Raw genomic sequence first — 22,904 nt, 5'->3', positions numbered from 1 at the left:
TCACCCCCAGGGCTGGGTTCAGCTGCATATAATCAGGCAGCACGGGCTGTCAGCTGCCCAAAGCACCAACTTCCTCATGCCAAGAAGAGCAGAATCCACTATTGTTTTTTGATATTCATAAGAACTCTCTTTTTTATTTTTAATTTTGATTTAAGATGATGTCTTTTCATTTGTTAACTCATCAGGAATTTATTGATTTGATTTTGAGTTTTAAGCATTTACTTGCTTTAGTTCATTTTATAAACCCTGCTGACACAATGCAGAAATGATGTCAGGCAAGGACCACATTTCCTTCCTGAATAGATGCATTCTGCTTTCTTGCCCTAGCAAGCTGCTGTTTCACATGTGAAAAGAAATTCTAGTCTGGGCAGAATAATACCGAATCATTAATAAATAACTTATACAAACAAGAAATCACAAAGGAGTGAAACTGTCTGATGGATTTGCCTGTGAGGAAGTGAGGTCATTGTGTGACCTTGGGTGATTAATTTTACATTCCCATGTCTATGGTTCCTCCTCCATCCATTCTTTTGTCTCGCCTGCCTCACAATCAAGGTAGTCAGGGCAAGGACAATTTCTCATTATGTGTACATTTGGCAGCCAGCACTATGGGCTTTGCAGCACTGTAAAATGCAAGAACGAGGAGCAGTGGCTGGGGCAGAGATAAGAGAGTAGCCCTGTGTATTGGATCATGGGGTGACAGGCATGTGATAACAAGCCACAGATCTCTGGAGTGCCCTATCCCTTGCTGGGGGCATTCCATGTGGCCAGGCAGGGACAAAGCTGGTGACTGGAAAAGCAACAAGGATGCCTCTGCCATGGCAGGGCAAGGGCAGGGACGTGCATTTTGGGGAGTGATGAGCTGAGAGTACTGGGTCATGGGGGAGATGGGATTTGTCATCATGGACAGCAAGCTCTGCAGGTCTGTTGGTGGCACACACTTGCTCAAGACCCGATTTGTTTATCTCATTTGCAGGATCACCTCTAAAGAAGAAGTCCCTGGAAAATCATGTGTTTGCTTGAATTCCATAGGTATGGTTCCAGGGACTCTAAGGCTGACCTGGTAGACTCCAACAAACCCACCTGCCATGGAGTGACCATGCAGCATATTTGACATAGGCAGGATGGCTTTGGAAGGATCCCTTCCATAAGGGTCTTGCCATTATTTGCTGCAAGTGCAGGTGGTATTTGGAGAGAGTCTGATGAACAATCAACACTACAGATGTGCTGTACCATGTATCATATCATATCATATCATATCATATCACATCATATCATATCACATCATATCAGTGCTCTACTTCAGACTCCAGCTGCTGCAGCCTGTTTCAGTGAAAATGCAATTGTTCAACCCATGTGTACTCTGTGAACCCTGAGAAGAGTCTATGCATCTCCAGTTAGAGCTCTGATCTGCCCCAGCCTCTGGCTGTGGCTGCAAGGATCTCTTTGATGCTTTCCAAAACACTTATTTACCTTGAGGGTTGTATGTATCAAACAGGAAATGCAGGGATGCATTCCCCAGCAGAGCCCCAGAGCTCCAGGTGTGAGGAGCTGCCTTGCCCAGCTCTGATTTTCCCTGCACACCTTCCCCCAGCACACAGGACCAAGCACCAGACACACACTCTCTAAAGCCTGTAGTGTTTTTGCTCTCAAGTGAAACAATTTCTTCCAGCAAAGAAAGACAGCAAGAAGGATCTGATCTTAAAAAAAAAACACAACAAAACAACCAGAAAAAGACAAAACACACACAAAGGAGGGAAAGGAGAGGGAGGACTTTTCTTACAGTCGGTTGTGATTTCGTAGGGGGAGTTCATAAAAAAACAACCAAAAAACCACAAAACACACACACAGGAGGGAAAGGAGAGGGAAGATTTTCCTCACAGTCGGTTGTGATTTTGTGGGGGGAGTTGAAAAAAAAACAACCAAAAAAAGACAAAACACACACAAAGGAGGGAAAGGAGAGGGAGGACTTTTCCTTACAGTCGGTTGTGATTTTGTGGGGGGAGTTGAAAAAAAAACAACCAAAAAAAGACAAAACACACACACAGGAGGGAAAGGAGAGGGAAGATTTTCCTCACAGTCGGTTGTGATTTTGTGGGGGGAGTTGAAAAAAAAACAACCAAAAAAAGACAAAACACACACAGGAGGGAAAGGAGAGGGAGGATTTTCCTTACAGTCGGTTGTGATTTCGTAGGGGGAGTTGAGGCGCGCGTCTCCGCAGGGCGAGGTGCTGACGTACAGGTGGAACAGGATGTTCTCCCGCAGCCTGTAGCCTCCTTCTTTTAATCGCACGAAGATTGATCGCTCCCAGTCCTCTCGCCGTTTGCTACGATCACAAAAGAGGTTCCAGGTCATTTGTTACATGCCAAATCAGAAACATTTCTGTGCTCCCTCTCTCTCCTTTTCTCCCTCTGCTTGTTTGTTTGCTTTTATTAGCACCCAGCACCATATATTTTGCCTAGTGACAACAACAGAAAAACAATAAGCTTCTCCAGGTGAAGAAATGTGTGAAGGAGGTCAAAACTGGCAAAGGGCTTTTGGCTTGCTTGCCTAAGATATATTCTAATGATAAAATGTCGATTTTTGAAGGGTAACTCTCCTTCCTCACATGCACACATGCATAAATAAGCTGATTTTAAAGTGGTTCTGGTGCATGAAAAAGGAGTTCTCTTGGGCTCTTGTGAACACATCAGCTCTGCTGATCACAATGCCTAGGCACATGTTTGAATCCCATTAACATCAATCACTGCTGAGATGTCTGTTCATATGCTCCACTGAAAAGGGTCTCTAGTGAAGCACCCAAGTTTAATGACCATTGCCAGCCCCTCCTGCTCCCCAGGTGTTGCTCTTCTCCCCCATTCAACCAGAGCCACCCCCAAGTGCTCCACCTAGGCCAGCAGGCTCCTCTTGGTCCGTTGGCATTTTTGGAAATCAGAAGCCATCTTAAGAAGGGTGGACAAAACTTGTGTAGACTTTTCTCAGCTGTGCTGAAAAAGGTACTTATTGAGATGAAGCTTTTATCTTTGCAGTGGTTCAGCAGCTAGATGGGGATGCAGTGCACATATTCCATTAGCAACAGCTGCCCGGGAGGCCAAACCCTCCCAGTGCTGCCGTTTGCAGCAACAGCACAGCATTAAGGCTCTGCTGCTGTGCAGTTCTTCTGATGAGTTACATTTGGGAAGATATGGGTGATTTCTCTGACAGACAGCTGCCTCTAATATGTGGACTTGGGTGATGGTCACGATTATAATTTTGAAGGTGAAAATGTGGTATTAGGATGAGACTCCTTTCCCTCTGATGGCCTGGTCCTTCCCTCAGAATCTCAGGTGTCTTTTTTGGAGGAATATCTCTGAACAGAATGGCACTTACAGGTAATGATTTTCCTAGGATGCTGTTAATAAGGTGGAATCCCACTCGTTTAATTCACTACAGGACAGCCCATTAACCAAGGCGATTTCTGCCTGTCTCTGCCTGCTGATAGTGCAAACAGGGGTGCTTTTTACTCAGCCTTTCAGCCAGTCCTTGGCTTTCACCCAAGCTGCCTCTGCCTGTTTTCTCCCAGTGCAGCCTCTGTGCTATTGAAGCTGTTTGGCTGTCACTCTTCCATGGTTTGGGTGTTTTGTCATTTTTTGATGCCAGGATGCGTTTGCTGTCAGGAGGAATTTACAGGCACATTAGCTCGCCTGTCAGGGACAGGGAGTCACACTGGCTGCTGAGCTGGGGCTGCCACATGCAGCTCCTTCATTTTCTGCTGGCTGTGGTGGAATTTCCCAACTGCACTAATTATATTATCGCCCTGATACAAGCCTCTGAAATAATAAAATCTCTGTAAGTCCTGCTGCTTGGACTTTAGAGCAATTGCAGGTAGTTTTAAATAATTCACTGCAAAATCAGCTGGGAGAATACAAAGCTGTGCAGTCCAAATGCCTGCTATTATTACATTAAATCTAACCAGAGTGTGTGGGGGGGCAGCTTACAGTACTTGGAGACAGTTGCTATGTAGGGTTGGAGCAGTCATGCTTTGGGCTGGATTTCAGGAGTTCAGTTTCCATCCTGTTTTCACTGGTCACGGTTTTTCACTGATTAACCTTGCTTTCTTACCTCTTCATGAGCACCAACAAGGGCTTGTGGCCAGTGTGGCTGCCAGGTTGGGTGATAGACAGCTGCTCTAAAAATAGTTGGCAGGGCTGGAGGGCAGGGCAACTTGACTGTCTCCTCCAGCAAGCTGAGGTTCTTCATATCACATAGGGTCCTGACCTGCCTTTGGGATGGATTTTTAGGAACTGAATTCAAACATGAGGTACATTCCTGCACTGTGGATGAACAGGCTTAATAACAAGACTGTAAAAGAGTTACTGGAAAAGAGTTTGGGTTGCAACACCATCTGCCATAGCTTAGTAAAGATTCTTGTGCATAGGATGTTTGGTGTATTTCAAAGCCCAGGGGGATCCAGGGATCTTGTAAAAATGGTCCAGGTGAAGCATGAGATGCACTTCTGCAAAGTCACCTCTACTCCAGCACCAGTACCCTCATGCCTTGTCTCTGGGACAGGTGTTTTGAACTGTGAGGGGGAAGAAGATTTTGCAGCAGCTGTTCTTTACAACATCCTTTGCACAGCCAAACACAACCTGCACAAATGGAGAGAGGAGCCCACAGTGAGCCTACAGATCCCATTCAGTCAGGGGCTGGCATTCAAGTGTCATTTGTGAGTACTGGCAGTGGCTAAAACAGCAGAATTCATCCCTAAACTTTTCCCTGTTATGAATTTCTTTGGGAGCTAGGATTTGAGGCTCATTCAAGAGGAACATTTAAAAACATGATGAATTCTAATCTTTTGCTTAAAACACATGCCCAAGTTTTGAGCTGACTTCAAGAAGACACTAAAGCTCACACTTATGGTTTAATATATATTAAGTATTTTGGTGAAACAAAGTCTGACAAGGAGAGGATCAGTTTTTATCATGTAAATGTATGTACAGGGAGTTTATAGTACTATATACTACAAGACAGCATCCTAGAGAAACTGACAGCAGGCTTAGGAGATGTATAACAAGCAGCTGATTTTCCTGGAAAAAATAACTTAACTGGACTGGATTAAGACTAATCCTTGCTTTCTATGTATAAAACAAACAGTGGTTTGCATCTGACTTGCTGAAAGAGCTTACTTTCTGGTAAAATAATCTCCTTTGAACCTGAAAGGTGCACTACAGCAACAAGCCTACTATGGTGCTGATTTATTTTAAGGATACTCTATTAATTTTATTTTTCTTTAAAAAAGAAGAGTTGTATTTTCTTTTCTTCCCCATTGTCCAGTTGGTATAAATAATACCACTAAAAATTATGTCAATTTTCCTACCACCACCACTGCAAGAGGATCAGACTATCGTATTTGTGTGCTTTTTGATAGTGATTCTTATAAAAAGCTTCTCAAAAGGTCTTTCTTGTCCTTCTTTTGTACATCAGAAAATTTATGTCTTACTTCTCATCTCTTTCGTGAAAGTCTGGAGAACTGGAGGATTATGGTTGTCATAAAAATGAAATCTGGGAGGGCTAAGGGTTTTAATCAGACTGGTTAGAAGCTGACAGGTTTTAGTTGTGCTTTTAGCTTTTATTTAACTCAAGCTCTAGACAATGAATTGTTGAAAGAAAGTTTCCTTTTGAAGTATTTGTCACTCTTGCTTCTTTGAGAGAATAAAGTTCCTATTCTGGAACTCTTTCCAAATAAAAGTCAGGAAACTCACACCTCCAACATTTAGCAATAAGAAGAAAAGGGGAGGGGGGAAGTAATTTGCATCTTGCTGCAATATTGGCTTGTGGATGGAATTGTTCTGCAGCTTAAATATGTGAATAGGTTGCTGTATTCTCTCTTTTAGAGATATGGAAAAAGATTTGCCCCAGCACAGGGCAGTTCATCTCACCCCCAATAGATACCTGAACAAGTCTGCTGAGTTCCACCTCAGAGATGCCCATTTCTCTGCACTGGTGATCAAAGGAGCCTTGGGCATCTGGGTAACACTTGTCTGCCAAAAAGTTCAGTGAATCCCTGTCTGCTGGTCATTAGTTTTATATCCTGGCCCTTGCTTTCTCTAACCTGCTTGCCCCTGCTCTTAGAAGCCTTTATGCTACACTCAGGCAAGTATGTGTTTTGCTTTCACTGAGATCAATGGTAGTATTTGTAAATTCTGGAAAAGAGGTTCCTTTTTCAAGTATCACACACAAAATGTTTCTTGCACTGGAAGTTCCTGAAGTTTGAAATCCAGCTGCAGAGACCACTCTCAGCAGGTAGGCTTGGTGGGAGAAAGGTATGTGAAAATAGGAAATACTCTCCCCAAAACAAACTTGTCTGTTCCATAGTGAATGATGGAAAATTTCAGCTCTTTGAGTCAAGAATCATGCTTTCAAAAAACCCATCTTTTTAGTTTCATTTCATGTATGACTTTGCACAACAGTTTCTTGGCCTGGGAGAGGAGTTTAATTTGGGGTGGGTTAATGCAAATGCATTAAAATAACTTTGTGTTTCCCCCAAGCCTGAGGAGATGGTGTACAGGCAGACCCAGTGGAGCTGAGTTACCACGTCCTAATAACTCTGTCCTTATAGCTGTGTGACAGCATCATGTGTTTTCTCTGTGAAAAGATGTCTCTCTTCTTCCAGAGAATAAGGAGTAAATATGATTTCATTGTGCAGAAAATGCATTTTTTATTTAATTTTGAACCCCCCCATTTTATCACCATGTGAGAAAGCTCCCGATGATGGCAGCAAACTGTGCATAGCAATAAATATTAACATAACACACAGTTTTGCTTCCCCATCGACTTTAAGGAAGCAGAATCTGATTTGATAATAACTCCAGCTCTGTCATTCAAAGGTGCTTAGCCTTGACAATTTTGGTTGAGATTTTTATGGTGTGTGCTGGTCAGACAAGCGGGGGTGCCTGGTCTTGGCTGAATAGAGAGTGAATTGAAGTTATTGTGAACAGAGCTTGTGCTGCACTGAGGGAGGATTCTCTTAACAAAAGGCTGTTAACATTGATCCAAATAAAATAATAATATGACTGAACATGTTAGGGAGGTGGATCAATACAGTAGTTTAAGATACAGTGTTAGCACTTGTTTCCCAAGAGACCATAGCACAAAGCAAGTACTAGGGCTGCTACACTGCTGAAAACATAATAATTTAATGTAAACTTGAAAGCAATTCTGAATGAAATAGAGAGAATATTGTTTTTGATTAAACCCTTCAATGCTCTTGTCCCCCTTTGTTAGCCAAACCCATGTATTCAATATATTCTCTTGTCTTCAACTCCAGCCTGAAGTGAAAATAGCCATTATTCCTGCTATTATTGCTTAGGTGCAACTGTATCACAGGTGCTTACAAGAACACACAATCCTGCTTAGATTAATCCTTGTCTGTGACCTGATGCAAAACCTTATGAAGTCAAAGAAGTTTTTGCACTGAGTTTAATGGCCTTCAGAAAAAGTCAGATGAATATACAGTCAAGAAGGGAGGGCCGAAGAATGACATATAGAGAAAAAGGCTTTCTGTTTGTTTTCCTTCATTTCTTGGGTCCTTCTATAAAATAAATGCCACCTCCATTTCACTTCTGCTCAGTTTTCACATCATAGGATAGTTCAGGCTGGTAAGGACCTTAAATCTCTATCCCAACCTCCTTCTCAAAAAAGTTGGACAAATTACTCAAGGTGCACCCAGATTTTGAAAATATCCAGGACAGGAGGGAGACTGCACAACCCTTCTGAGTGACCTGTCCCACTCCTACCCTATCCCCATGGTGAAAATTAATCCTCATGCTCAGACTGAGCTTCTCTTGTTTCAGTGTGTGCCTCCTGTCTGTCACCTTCCCATGGCACACCTTGGTGAAGATGTCAGCCCCATTGTGTTGCTGACATGCTTATCTGGCTCTGCCATTCCAAGGCTCAGCAGGTCCACATCTGTCAGCATTTCCACACAGCCCAAGTGCTGTGGCCTCTGAGACCCTGGGTAGCCTCTGCTGAGCCTGTGTCAGATGGTTGATGTCTTTCCTTTGGGGCACCCAGAACTGCAGACAATATTGCAGATGTAGTGTAATGAGTGCTCATTAGTGGTGGATGCACATATCCTTGACAGACTCTTCATACTCCCCAGGATCCTGCTGACCCTCTCTGCTGCTAGGCACACCACTAGCTAATGTCTTGCTTCCTGTCTGACCATAAACCCCATTCTCTTTCAGCAGAGCTGGTCCCCAGCCTGTATGTATTTCCTTCTTGATGGGAGGAAGGTCCTCCTTGGTGTGGGACTTTGCATTTGTCCTTGCTAAATTTTCTGTCAAAGTTCCTGCTGGTCCAGCCCTCCAACTTGCTGGGATGACAGACCAGCCCTCAAGCATAGTGACTTGTCCTTCCCACATTTTAATGTCCTCTGCAAAGCTTATAACCAAGCAGTATGTAACCTCTTCCAGGCTGTTGACAGACATGATCAGAGAAAAGACAGCATGCTGAGGTACCCCTCTCATTACCATCTTCCAGGCAGTGCATGACCCATTAACCATTTAAATGGTAACAAGGTGGATTTGGCTGAAGACAGGAACAATAATTCCACTGTAATGATTCTACATGCTATAACATTTTAAAACATCATAAAGAAGGAGTGAGTGATAGCATCTCACACTTTGGCACAAAGTTTACTGTGCTGTTAACACTCATTGGTTCTCTAGTGAGTCAATGAAGACATTAATGATCAATAAATCACTTCTTTGAGTTCTTTCAGCAGCAGCAAGGAAGACAGGGAAATGGCTGCATTAAGCAAAATGACTCCCTTCAAGTCTCTGGTCAGTGAATGATGCTAATAAGCCTGCATGTAAAGATTTGTACAAAATCATCAGGCTTCATAAAGCCCAGATTTATGAGTCATATCTAATCACTACTGAAAGAGAATCAGCTGAAGTAAAGCAGCTCATGACCCAACACTTCAGACTACCTAACTCTCATTTTTTTTTGTGCAGTGTATTGTTCCTTCATCAACTAAAGACTCAGAAAAAATGACATAGTGAAACAAATAGTTCAGCTGTCTGGAGGATGGATCTGTTCCACTGAAGGCAATATAGCAGCCCCCAAAAATCAACACAATTTAGTTACCTTAAGTGTAGCTCCAGCTGTGAGTAGAGGAAGTGAACAAATGCCCTCCTTGCCACAATTTCTGCATGGCAGTCGTTGACCGCAAGCCCTTGGTCATTTATGTATTCCCCATTTATACATTTGGTACCCGATGACAGCACAATAACCTGAGCTTGCCTGATGTCCAAACCTGTAGGAAGAAAAACAAAAGTGCTGTGAAATTGCTGTGGGTGAGTATGATACCATGATTGTTAAAGTCCTCACAGCACATGCTTTGATGTGGCAGCCAGACAGCCCTAATGGGATGCTTATTAATGTGATGATATGGCCTTTGGAATATGCAGGAATCTCACATCTCTGTGTTATTAGAATAATAAGGTCTGTATTTCAGTCTTGCTGCTAATTCCAAGATAAAAGCTCACCATGAAGTTTACTTGTTAAATCAATAACTACATCATAGCAGAGCATATGCTGTAGGGAGGTAATAAAGATCTCCTGCAGTGCTGATAAATGGCCAGGTTTTTATGAGCTGTTGAAGACATTTTCTGGTGGGAACATATACTCCCTGTAATGTTACGTTTCATTGCTGTTGCTCTCTAAATACTAAATAAAATGGAAGTAATGCTACTGGGGCAGCTCTTTTAAAATCATGAAGAAAATACCCCATCAGATTTGACTTTCAATCCAGTTTCCTTTTAATTAAGAGCAGCTACACCAGTGCTCTTTTCAGTGGGGTCTCAGGGACGGAGCATTTATCACTGAGACCAGCCTCTCCACATAATGGTGATGGCAATTGAAAGATGTCCCTTACTTGGTTCAGATAGACACTTCTAGGAATAAATATTAATTTATTTGGAGTCAGTTGCAAAATGCTTAGAGACTTCAACAAGAACTGTGTTTTACTTTAAAACATAGCTTATTCAGCCCTGTAGAACAATTTCAAAGTAGAATTTAGAATGAACGGAGCCCAAAATGAAATTATCTCTTGAAAAACACATCTCTGGGCTCATCTCTCTGAATACCAAAGAACAAGGGAGCAGCTCTTGGGAAAAAGAACTTTTTTGCCTGACAGGTGCTTCCTCTAGAAGTGGCAGAGTAGCCTCTGAGGGTAGGGCTGTTTGACACAAACACCTGCACAGTGCAGCACAGTGGCTCAGACTGCAGGTGTTGGTGTGGCTGTGCCCAGGTGGGGTCACCTGAGATGCTCTGATGTCCTGCCTGAGGTCTGGCTGCTGTCTGGGGAGTCCAGGAGGTTCTGCACACTCCTCATGCATCCATAAAGAGGCTCAGTGAAAACACACACCTGTGTTTAGGCACTGAATCAAGACCTCAAAGTGTGACAAGTCAGTGATGAATACAGGACTGAGACTGCAAATACACATGGGAGGAATGGAAATAATCTTCCTGTGGTCCATGGTGATGCTGTTTCTATGGTATTACTTTAGCTTTAGAAAAGCTTTAGGAATAATTTTACAGAGTCAGCAAAAATATTTTTTTCCTCTTAAAAGGTCTATCGAATAGCAGAAAAACTGAGAAATTGCAGAGATTTTTTTTGGCTTGGCATGTTTGGGGCCATGTTCCCTTATAAAATCTATTGGTGTTAAATGACAAAAGAGCAGAATGGAGAAGGAAATAACATTTTAAACAAAAGGATTGGGGTGCCAATGATTTCCCAGTCAGTAAATACCATCAATAGCCTTCATAATATCCACAACACTGGGACTAGTAGTGGATGACATGCTGTAGCACTGTTGCCATGATTAATTAATATAATTGCGAATTATATAAAAATATAATTGTTTCATGCCTATATCAATACAAAAGTTACATCAGTAATCCAAAAGGTTTAGTTGTAATGTGGCATTGCAGCATTGTGGTATGTGTAGAAGAGGTGTAAGTATTGTGAAAAATTCAGTTAATTACATCTGAGCCCCTGGTTGTGAGAGACTCATACAGAAATTGTTACAGGTACAAGTGACAAAATACACATCACTGCATGCCTGTGCTGAGAGTTTAATCTCTATTTGTTACTATAGATGTGGCCCGAAAAACATGTTTTAGAGTATTTATTGGGGAGAAAAAAATAGAGCTGGAAATCTTGAAAACCCAAGAAGTGAAGATGGGAACACATGGGAGAAATGGAGAGGAGAAAAAGCCTTTGTGTTTATTCCAGTTTTATTATTAGGTAAAAAGTTGAGGTGGAAAAATTACTTGTTACCTACAAAGAAAAGTGCTTATAATCTGTACATTAAAATTGCTTTGCTTTAGGGTCACTGCTTTTGTGAGAAAAATAATAGGTATCTTAGATTGTGAAATGTCCATCTAGTTAACAGTGTCTTTCACGTGGACTAACATCCAACATTTCATGGGCCACTGCCTGCCACTGAGGTGTTTGAGTCCCACTCAGCATCTCAAAAAAGCAGTGTATATTTTCTTCAACAGTATGTAATATTTTCCTTGGTTGGGAGATCCATGAAAAGAATCAGCTTTTTTTTTTTTTTTTTTTTTGTTCTATTTTATTTATTTACCACTGGAGATAGAGCCTTATTTACCTCAGAACAGCAGGAGTACACCAAGAGGCAATTCTCTCCTACAGAAACTCATGAGCCTCTTTGTCTGCCCCTGAGGACCTCAGTCAATCCTCCTTCTCAGTGCAGTGAGACCAACTGTTTCCTTCTCCTAACATTAGCACACCCCGGTGTGCCTCCTCCTCTCCCCTTTCACCCTGTAGTCAAAGCACCATCCTTTGAAAATACAGGGCAAACCACCTGGGTAAGCCCTCCTGCTCTCTGGGATCTACACCTTCCTCAACCTCCCAGTCAGCACAGTACACAGTGTGATGTCTTTCATTTTTTCAATCATTTTATCCACAAATAAAAACTCTCAGATAAGGGTAAGCTGATGAATGCACTCAGGATTTTCTGTAAGGTCTGGATTTATTCACAAATGAAACAGAAAGGTACCCAACACTTATCAGATGCAGCAATAACGTGAATCCCTCTGATGTTTGCTATCACAATGTCCACCTGCACAGCCACAGCCAGTGTGCTTGGGGTGTTCATGTTTGGGTGAATTAACTCCATATGTTGGTTTTCAGTGATATGGGGCCCCAGTAGGCAGCCATGTGTGGACACAGCCTGGGGTGTTTCCAGTGCTGGCGAGGTGCAAGTGTTTGCAGAACATCACTTAGATGTGCCTGAGGCTGGGAGGCAATGGCTCCCAAGAATTTGCAGAACCAGTCTGAGTGTTAAACATTAAATATCTCAATGTATTTTCCATTTGCAGTGTCAGAAAATAATCCATGCTCCTTTATGCTCAGTAATACCCAAGAGTTATGTCTCACTGCTGTGGCACTTGGAAACCCAGGTGTACATGACTTATGCATTAGCTTTGAAATATTTACAGCTCACTGGGGAGCCAAATGGAGAAAGTGATCTGTGACCAACGTAGCACTGTTCAATGCTGCCTGTGAGGGCACCCAGCATGATGAGAAACACTTCCAACAAGCTGACAGTTGTCCGCTGTGTTCAGGAGCATCCACATTAACAGATTGTCCTCTTGCATGCCTTGTTTGGTACATACACAGAGCTGGAGGTTTATCCCCTGTGTAATGTTTGATATTATTGCCAGTGAACATGGGAGGAATTTTTCTCTGAGAACAAGACATGATGCCTAGCTGATGAAGGCAGATTTTAGCATTGACTAATCACACTGGCATTTTAGGCAGCATTTCCAGCTCTGGAGCCGAGATATTTGCTTCAGTGATTCAAAATTAATAGGCACTTCTGTACATTTGTCTATTTTGCATTAAAACCAGTAATTACTAACTCTTGTTATTAATGTTTACTTCCTATTTTATTTTGCTTGCAGAATACTTCAAACTTCTCAAGTAATTTCTATTTATGGAAGTTGAGCTCCCTCATAAACATAGATTAATTTAACATGTAGCAGATCCAGACTGTGCACATCCTCAAGCCATGCCTAGGAAAGCTATGGCTTTGTGAGTGGCAGAATCCTACCTGAACAGCAACTGGCACCAGCAGTCCAATGGCACCTACCCTGCTTAGGGCTGTACAGCAGGGCTTGACCCAGGATGGAGATTTCCCCCCACAAGACTCCTGTTCTTACTGAGAGGAGTCAGTCTCGGGTGAGAGATCCAGGGATGTAACTGCATTCAGGTTATTTGACAAACAAGGAGAAATGGGTTACATTATTATGACCTTAACTCCTGACCCACTCATTGTCAGAGTTCATGAGGCATTTCCTACCCTCGCTGCCTCCTGCAAAGTAATGTTTGAGGAGACATTAGGTTAAAAGTAACTAGTGAACGATTTATAACAGGCACCTGCATTACATTTCTATTATTTGCCTAAAGACTTCTAATAGTTTTCAATTTGAAAAGGAAATGGAGCAGGGGAAAGGAAATTGGGAAGCTGTGTCAGCACAGTGGCTGGGTCCTGGCTAACACCCTATTGTTGAGGACAGCTGAGAGAGCAGGGTGGGAATTCACTACATTTTATCTTGACAAATTCTGTCAACTAATTAGTTGCATTATAAACCAAAAATGTACACATAAATGGCACATTGCCTTTGATCACAGACTCAGTCTAATGATCCAGTGAGGTAACAATCCTTTCTGGTGCTCTGCTGAAAGCCTGAGCCCATTCTGGGTCTAGAGGCAGGACCTCCTCTCACAGCCAGGCAGGGGGAACCTCGAAGACCCGATATTCAATTTTTATCTGTCAGTGATAGGGCAGACTTTCACATCATAACTGAGCTGTTGAAAAGAAACTGGATTTTATTATAAGCCATTTTTAGTTTGCTGACACCAGCGGGGAGATTCATTTCAGCTGTTCTGCATAACTAGAGTTTAGATGTCCGTAGCTGAGCTAATTGCTGTAGACTCTATAGTCAAAGGAGAGGAATTTTCCTAGGAGGTGATCCATCTGCCCTAGTTTAGATATTTGCTTTTTCATAGTCTACATTACATCTCAGTATCTCCATGAACTCTGAAGACCTATAGACAGCCAGAAGAAGCAAACCTTTCTACACTGTGGAGAGATGCTCTTAGAAAGATTTCTCTTCCAAGCAGCAAAATCCTGATCAAAAGTCCCCAAATCATAAGAGGGCAAGCAGAACAAATCTAGGGCCTTTACATTTTTTTCCTCTTATGTTTAAACTTCTTGAGATTTTTTTCCCAGCTTTTTTCCCCCCACAACAATTAAGGATAATTGTATCAATGTTAGTATATTCAAGGATGGTAATATTTCCTTGAGCTGAACTATTACACACAGAAAGCAAACAGGGATGTTTTCCCTATGTGACCTCTCAAAACACCAGGCCTGCAGCCACAGAGCTTGCAACAGAAATGATTCAGAAAGATGTTGACAGAAGAGAGAATAAGCAAGCAAAAATATGAAGGTTTGCTCAGCAGATAAGCTGGATGTGGAGAACTGGCTGACATTTTATGGATTATGGTTATGAGCTGGGCTTTTAAGTCAGTTGTGGCCATAAACACAAAATGCCTACTTCCACCTACTTGAAGACACAGCTCTACCAATAAAACAAGTGAGTTTTGGCTAGTCTAGTCAATGCTTCCACTGATTTTAAAAGAGTTACTCTTCTAGTGGGCTATGGTAATTAGGACAAATGAGTTTGTTAGCCTTGCATATTTTTGTGTTGGAAAGGAAAATCAAAACCATGAGGTAATTTCAGGAGGTGTAGACTGGTACCTGCAATCAGCAAACTGAATCACACTGGCTGTGTATCAGAGAACTGTGAAATTCAGTGAGCCTAATTCACACAGAACAGCATGGAGTTTACAACTGCTAATGCCAGAATACAACTGGGATCACACTTTGGTTTCTCAGCAGCTGGCATGACACGTAGAGAAGCACCAGTCAGTATGCAAGTGACTATTGCACTGCATGTTTTAGACCCTGCTAGTGGTAGTGAAATCTATCTTCTTTTTCAGCATGACACCATGAAGACAACTCACTGTTTGAAATATATTCATTTTAAATTAGAAAAAAAATCAGAAAAATCAGGTTTGATTAATTAAGAAAACCCACACCTCTTTTATTGGGTGGGAGACAACCTACACAAAATGCAATGCAGTAAAAAGGAAAGCCAGAAATAATGATAGTGTAACATCAGCCCTTCTGAATAATTCATGGGATACAATTTCATGTTATTTTAAATGGTGCTGCTTCGCTTTCTGATAAGCAATAATTCTATGCTCGTTCTTTACCTTTTTTAACAAATCAGTCAAAAGGATTGTCTATTGTTATCTGAAAAAAAGTGTATTTGGAATAATTTTCAAGGCAGCTTAATTGAGCTCTGATCACAGAGGAGGGTTGGTTTTCTATTTTTTTTTTTAATACTCTCTACTCACAGCTGAATAAGTTCAGGTTTCCATTTCAAGTTTGTTTAGGGAAGGAAAATTTCTTGATGCTACATAGCACTGACAAGTCCTGCATTATTTTCTCTTATCTTCTTCCCTGGCAGCCCTATCACATTCTTAGAATGGCTTTAATTTTGTAATAAGAGATAGTCAAGACATGAAAGGGCAGTGATGCTGGAAAAGCTGCCTGCAGGGACGTGCTGTGGGCTCAGCCCTGCACCCACTGTCCCAAGGCAGATCTTGAACCTGGGCAGAGCCCCGTGGGCACTGTGCTGCCAGGCTGCTCCTGCCACCCCAGGGGTGGGCAGTGTCCCACAGAAAATACTGCCAAAGAGGCAAAGAGCTCTTCTCCCCATCTTCTAAAAAAACCAAGAAACCAAACAAACCAGGGAAAGGGCACACTTCTCTGGTAACTGAAACCATTGCCCCTGTATGTCAGTGCTTATGTGAGGGGTAGGTCTATGGTTAGAAGTGAGGGATGTGTTTTCCCAGGTCCATCAGTCCATTTTCCTCACAACCTGGGGATGCATCCACAACCCCCACTATTCTGAGAGTTCAAGAGGAGTGAAATCAAGATGTATGTGCAAGGAGGGAGCTAGATTGAGGGGCTGGTGTGTGGCAAGGGGTACCTTGCTCTTCAGTGCTGATGTAGGTTATGCACTCCTGACATAGGGAGCTCTGCTGTCCCCAGCTCTGCACAGAAAACAAAACCACACTCATGACTAAAAAAAATATAAAAAATGTGTAGCCATAAGAGAAGAACTGTGTATATCAGGGATGATTAATAGTATGCATATATCAATTCACAGTATGCATTTATCTGCCAGCCATAAAGACTGCTGCAGCTCATTTTTTTTCTCTCCATTTTCTCTTGTACCTGTGGTAGAGATTGTGATAATTTCAGTGACAAACAGGAACCTGGGACTTCAGTGAGCACCCTGGCAGTAACCCCTAGCTCACACTAGATGCCCCCAAGAACACCCCTGAGGTGGATGGCAGCAGCTGATGTGACGCATCAGAAAATATGGGAAGAAAGAAGCATGTTGAGGGCTTAGGAAATGGAATAGCAGAAGTCTGAACAAAAGGCAGATGCACAGGTAGCAAATAATAGGAACAAAGAAGTGGCAAGCAGTGAGGTTACAGATATTTAGGGGTATAAATGGAATAGTCTTTGAAACACTGGAGTCGCACAGGGATTTCCTGTCCTTGCATCAAAATGTGTGTTATGTGTAACTGAATATATTGTATTTCTGTGGAAAGAGAGGGCCTCTGAGAGCCTCATATTTTCTTTCCTTATTAATGTGTTGAGTAATCCTCCCTCTGACTGACTGCCTAGGTAAAGGCATTCTTTGCAAAGCTCTTCATCTTCATCAATGAAGGAGCAGGGACAGAGTGACAATCCCCCCTTATCCTGATCTCTGACCCCTCTGTGCTGGAAGCAAGAGCCAAGGTATTGTCTGAGAGTGGCCATGGCTTTCCTTTCACAGCCAGGCTCAGTAAATTCTGCCCAAACCCACAGGGGTGGGGCGGGGTGGGGGAGTGCACTTGTAAATAAGTTCCAAATTCAGTTCCTCTGAAACAAAAATCCCTTTCTGACACAAGCCCATTTTGTACTGTTTGATCACATCATGTCATGCCTGAGAAAGGATTCTTGTGCTAATCCATTTTGCAAGATATTTTTGTGCAGGTATTTCCCTTAAACCTCATTCAAAGGGTGGATTTCCAGTGCAGAAAAGAATGGTGAGGAGGCTGCCCAAGTGGATGGGAATCAGAAAACAAAGGCAAGACTGCTGGGGGCTGCAGAGAAGAGTGACCCTGCAGGAGAGAGCACACAAATTGAATATGCAAACTATGAAGATGGTGTGTGTGTTTCTGAGTATCTGGAAGGTGCAAACCTCAAGAAGAGAAGTGGGCACTAAGTTTAGAGCAGCAGAACTGAGGTCCTGAGATGACATCAAAGAAAATAAAAGTTAGGCTGAATAACTGGTGAAAATTATTAACAATGAGATCCATTGGGCTGGAATGGTCTCCCAAGGTACTGTTGAAAGCCCCAGTGTTAATTGATTAATTTAAATCTAGACTGGAAATAGCATTTGGGAACAATCTCATGCTTGCAGGGAAATGGACTGGATGACTTAGTGGTCTCTCCCAGTTCTAATTTCTATGGTCCATTTCTTCCCTCCCCTCAGTGGACCAAAAGGAAGAAATCCCATCATCATTGCTTCTGAGGAGTGTGGAAGGAGACAGTGCTGTGAGCACCAGTGCCCTTTACCTTCCCTTCCTTCCCTCAAAGTGGGTTTTGGAAATCCAGAGAGGAAGGAGGGTCAGTCTGCCCAGCCCCCTGCATGCTTCACCCCCATACCATATCCTTGAGGAATTAAAAAAAAATAAATTCATAGTGGCAGAATCAAAGTTATTTGAGGGTTTTTTTCCTTTCATGTGAATTTGAATACTGTTTTCCTCCTCAGGAAGAGAGCTTGCATATAATTCTTAATTTTAAAGCAGGACTGAACTGCACTTTCTTGCCATGTCCTGACTGCAGATATCTGTGTTTCTCTAATAAATGTTGTGCCACTGATATCTGAGTGTTAAGTAAATTGACCGTTTTAGATGCAAATAAGATTCTAAATGGCAGTGAGAAAGAATGAAATCCTGCATATGAATTTTGGCAGTTAAGCACAGGAGAAACTTAATTTTATATGGGATTCTTTTTTTTCTTTGGTGTACTTGCATCTAAAAACATCTTCCTATGTGTTTTACTAGATCACTAAAGAGAAAACAATGGTTGCCAAGCCTCTATTCACCAAAGAAATGTCTTTTCTAGGGTGAGATGCACTCTTGGTATTGACATTGGGACAGCTTCCAGTTTGCCTTATCACAGAACAGAATGAAAGTCTGACCTTGCCAATTCCTTGCTTGACACAGTTAGGAAACAGAAGTGCCTATTTTTAATTTCCATGTTTTATGCTAATTATTATACTCATCCTCATGTCCAATGCAATTTTATGTGACACAGAGCCAGGGTCTTGTCTGCATCCAGATTTTGAGAGGTGTTTCAGCAGGAAAATACTTTGAACAGCAGAAATGGAAAACTAAATCCAGAGACAGTAAATGTTCAGGGAGGTAAAAAGGCCCAGTGTCTGAGAAGAGATGGGAACCAGAGTAACCAGTGGCACAGTGGGGAGCTGAAGTTGCCCAGAAGCCAGGAGTTCTATGGGCTGGAGACACTTACAGCTGCTTCAGCTGGTGAAAAACGAGGACTCAATTCCCCTCCTATCTGGGTCATTTTCCTGTGGAAGTGCCTAAAAATGCTCATATGAGAGGGGTTCTTTGTCCTTTTTGTGAACCTGTGCCACCAAACAGCTAAGAGGATGGAATTAGGTTAGACAACAGCAGTGAGAGGCTGTGTGTGTGCAGGATGGAGTGCTCACCTCCAAAAGTGAAGCTCTGGTTCTGTACTTATTTCCAGCTGGTACATGCATTTTTCCCTGCTTTTTTATGCAAAACATGTAACCTGCCTGGAGAGTTGTCCCTGAAGCTGTTTTTTCCTTACTCTGTGCAAGGCTGCAGGATTGTATCCCATCTCGTATTTTCTATTTCTAAGTAATCTGTCTTCAACTATTTTCTGCTCCTCAGCCTTTATTTAACAGAAATGATGAAGAAACTCTCAAAATTTCTGTAGTAGGGGGAATACTCATGATGCCTAACCCCCCATTTTAATAGAACTGATGGCTCTGGTAGGGCCAGAGTTTTAATTGCAGAACTTCAAATGTCCTTTGAGTTGGAATCTGGAAAACTGTCTCTTGAGCTGCAGGAATAAGAGATTATGCCCATATACAAATGCACAATACAAAATCCAGGAAAATAGATGCGGCTGTGGAAGAGGGATAGTCTTATGGGGTTAAAAACTATTTAGAGAGAATCTGAAAATTATTGATTTAGGATTTATAAGCAGAGGAAAACAGATTTCTGGGAAAGAGTGACATATATAGTTCCTAACTACAAATCTATTTACCTATTTTAAAATATTTTGAAAAGAACTGTTATCCACTGATGAAGTGTCAACCTTGGCATACATAAGAAGTCAATAATGTTTACAAGAATGGCAGCAGTGGGTGAAGAGACCTTCTGAGATCTTCAAAAGGATGTCAGCAGTTTTCAGGCACCCAATTTTGATTTCAGAAGTTTCAATTCCCATTTAAACACTGAATCTCACTGGGATCAGGCTTTCAGCATCCGTCTGGAAGCCCAAATTACTCCTGTGCCTCTCTTCCTGAAGGAATCTGCTCTGGACACTAATCTGTAAATCATTCACATTTTCTCTGACTGGTTTGGCTACTCCAGTCTAGCATGGGATGGAGCAGATTGACACTCTACATATGTCCTGAATGTTCTACTATATTCTCCTGCTTTGCAACTTTCCTACTCATACTGAGGATCAGAAATCAATTGGACAGCAGTATTTCTGATTGTACTTAAACATCAGGCTTTGTGAATCTTAATGTGACTGGAAAGATCCATGGAGACATATTGTCAACTTTACTTTTTTCTCTTATTCCACTTAGCAATGATTAAGATCCATTCCAAGAGATACAGATGATAATTTCCCATCTTTTATCACAGCATGAAATTTCTATTTAGGGCTCTTTTGTCCAGTTCATCTTTATTTCATACAAGATAACTGAGAAGACCTCATAATTTGCTTTTAACATCAAAATGATTGTCAGCCTTAAAAAAAAAATATATAGAAGAGAGAAAATTGAAGCAAGAAATCAACTCATAATCTTTTTCTATGAATGTTACACTGCTATGAAAAGGACTGAACTTTCTTAATGCTTCATTTTTAACAGAAAGCATGACAAAAAGTTCCTATCAGTATTTAAACTGCTATGATTTGTCAAACACAAATGGGAAAATTGTGTTTAAATAGCAGTTTCATTTTGTCCCTAATGATTATGGGAGGTTTTTTTTTTTGCAAAGAGGACCTCAGCAATAATAGATCATCTCTTTACTGAGTGACAGGAATTCTTTATTGTGCCTGGTGGTTTCAAGTAGAGCAATGGCCAAACTCTCTGTGGTGCCAATAAACAGTCTGAATACCACCAGCCTCTAGATCACAGCACTCAGTGTGAGGCTCACACCTCCCACCCTGCTCAGCCCTGCCCTGGGATTTCCTACCTGCCAGCTCTGGAGGACAGGCAGCACTGCCACACTGTCCCCTCAAAGCCTTGTGTGCTGGTAAAGGTGGCCACCCTGCCTGGTGACCCATGGTGGGACCCCAGGGGCTCCTCCTGTCACCCCACAATCTGGGCATCAGGCCTGGAGGTATGTGACAGTGCTCTGGTTTTGCATTTTCTGCCTTGTGTTAGAAAATAGCTTGCTTGCCCTTCACTTTTTCAAATTTATCAACTGACATAACAATAACACCAGCAATATTGAAAACTACTCTCTGAAAACTTTTCAGTAGGAAGATACAGCAGATCAGTGAGTCAAAATAAGACATCCAAATTGCACTTGAGAGACAGAAGGATGGGGAGTGGTGGGTCATCTTTCCCTGACAACAAGAAACATCAAGAAACAGCTGCTGTTGAAATGAAAAATTGGTTGATCCTGGCCAAGAGCCAAACACCCACACAGCCTCTTGCTCACTCCACTCTCCTGTGGGACTGGGAAGAAACAGAAGGAAGGCAAGACTAATGGACTGATATAATGATAATTCATGGTAGCTTGGCAAGACAAAACACGATGAGGGAAGTTAACTCCTTGTATCTGAGCTGGTGGCTTGTGTTTGACATGGTATTATCCAGAATGTCTTCTCCACAGGTGAATTGATGATCTTAATTTACCATGTGTGAATTCATCCTACCTTCAGAGGAATCAGCAGATCTACTTTGAAGAGTCAATGTGCAGCAAAGCATAGGTCCTCATATAAATATTAACTTACAATAATAAGTATACTTCTTATTCTACTTGAAGATAGTGTCTGAATTACAGCTTGCTGTATGTGGAAGATTTGAATGCACTGTCTTACTGGTTAAACAATTTTTCTTAGACACAATCAAACAATTTTTAATAGAACAATCTTCTCTGAGTGTGTTTCAACAAAATTAGAATATTTTAGAGAACTGGCAGATTTCAAAGACATTATAGCATTATACATTATAACTATTAAATAATTGACTTAAACTCTTCAATCTTTTGAAACATTTAGCTCAAGATCAGTTATGTGAGTTTTTAGTTATTATATTCAATTGTTGTATTACATCAGATAAGATCACAACAGCTGGTATCTAGTCTGATAAATTGCTCCCTCCTAGGCCAATATTTTCAAGATTATCTTGATGTCTGCTAATGAAATGCTTTGAAAACTTTCACAAAAAAGCATGGAGGTTTTAATTGTCATCACAATTCAGAGCAAAGCATTTCTAATGCTTTGGGCTTCCTATTTCACTGGCTAGAAATTTATTACTGCAGAACATTCTCAGTCTGTCAATAACATAATTTTCCACATTTTCTTTCTTTCTTAGACATTGGAATTTGCCCCGGGTGCTACAGCATAAGTCAATTACAGTGGCCAAATGTAACTCTTTGGTTTCCCTGGGAAATTGAAATGACAGAAAAAATGTCAGAGTTCAGCAAAAGAAAACCAATCTAGCACACTACTTCTTTGTCTTTAGAGATCTTGCATTATCTTACCAGCAGTTATCACAGAATTCCATTGTGCTTTTTACTGGCTTTGCCTGGAAACTGTACAAGCACAGATAAATCTGTTTCTAGTCAGGATAACATGAAATTGAAATGAAGATAAAAACAAATCAAACATTTTTGTCACTTACGGTATTGAATGCAACAAGATTTGTTTTTGTTGATGCCATTAGTAAATTGTTTCAGAGATCTAAGACAGCTTCTGCCATTTTTTTTTTTTTTTAAAACAGAGGAAATTGGTACTCATTTGAGTGCTTGATGTGGAAAATCTGCCTGTGCCACCTTTGAAAAGCAAGAGTGGAGGTCCTTGCTACTTCTGGGAATGATGGTGAAGAAGAGACCACAAATCTACAACTTTAGTACAGAAAATAATAACACAAATAGCAGATGATTCATCTTGCCTTGGTTGGCTGAGATTCTCGTGCTGGAAAGAACTCAATCTTCCTGGAGAATATCCTAAGATAAGGCTGTTTCTAGCTTTGCATCTTCTGTGAATCACCTTATATCTGCAAGTTTCTTTTCTGGGTTCCACAAAACCAGTGAGATATTGACAAATTGGATGGCTGACAGATTGAACAAGTTCACGAGAGGGAATTCAGAGCTGGAAAAGAAGCCTTGATGGAAATAGTTTGTGAACATAAGTAAAATTATACTTTGTCTTCATGCTGACTGAGATGAAATATGAAAC

At 41.5% G+C, this 22,904-nt stretch overlaps 1 protein-coding gene across 1 annotated transcript in view; it reads right to left on the bottom strand.

Moving 5' to 3' along the window:
* ADARB2 (adenosine deaminase RNA specific B2 (inactive)) overlaps positions 1 to 22,904 on the bottom strand; it is a 299,653-nt gene that overhangs the window by 34,350 nt on the left and 242,399 nt on the right. The window contains exons 5-6 of the mRNA XM_056485576.1: positions 9,130 to 9,298; positions 2,175 to 2,326 (exon numbers count right to left, since the gene is read on the bottom strand). Of these exons, the coding sequence (XP_056341551.1) occupies positions 2,175 to 2,326; positions 9,130 to 9,298 (321 nt within the window). The remainder of the gene's footprint in view (positions 1 to 2,174; positions 2,327 to 9,129; positions 9,299 to 22,904) is intronic.

The sequence above is a fragment of the Oenanthe melanoleuca genome, chromosome 2, assembly GCF_029582105.1.
Source record: "Oenanthe melanoleuca isolate GR-GAL-2019-014 chromosome 2, OMel1.0, whole genome shotgun sequence".
NCBI lineage: Eukaryota > Metazoa > Chordata > Aves > Passeriformes > Muscicapidae > Oenanthe > Oenanthe melanoleuca.
The sequence above is the reverse complement of the archived record's forward strand: the minus strand, read 5'-3'. Positions and strand labels throughout refer to the sequence as shown.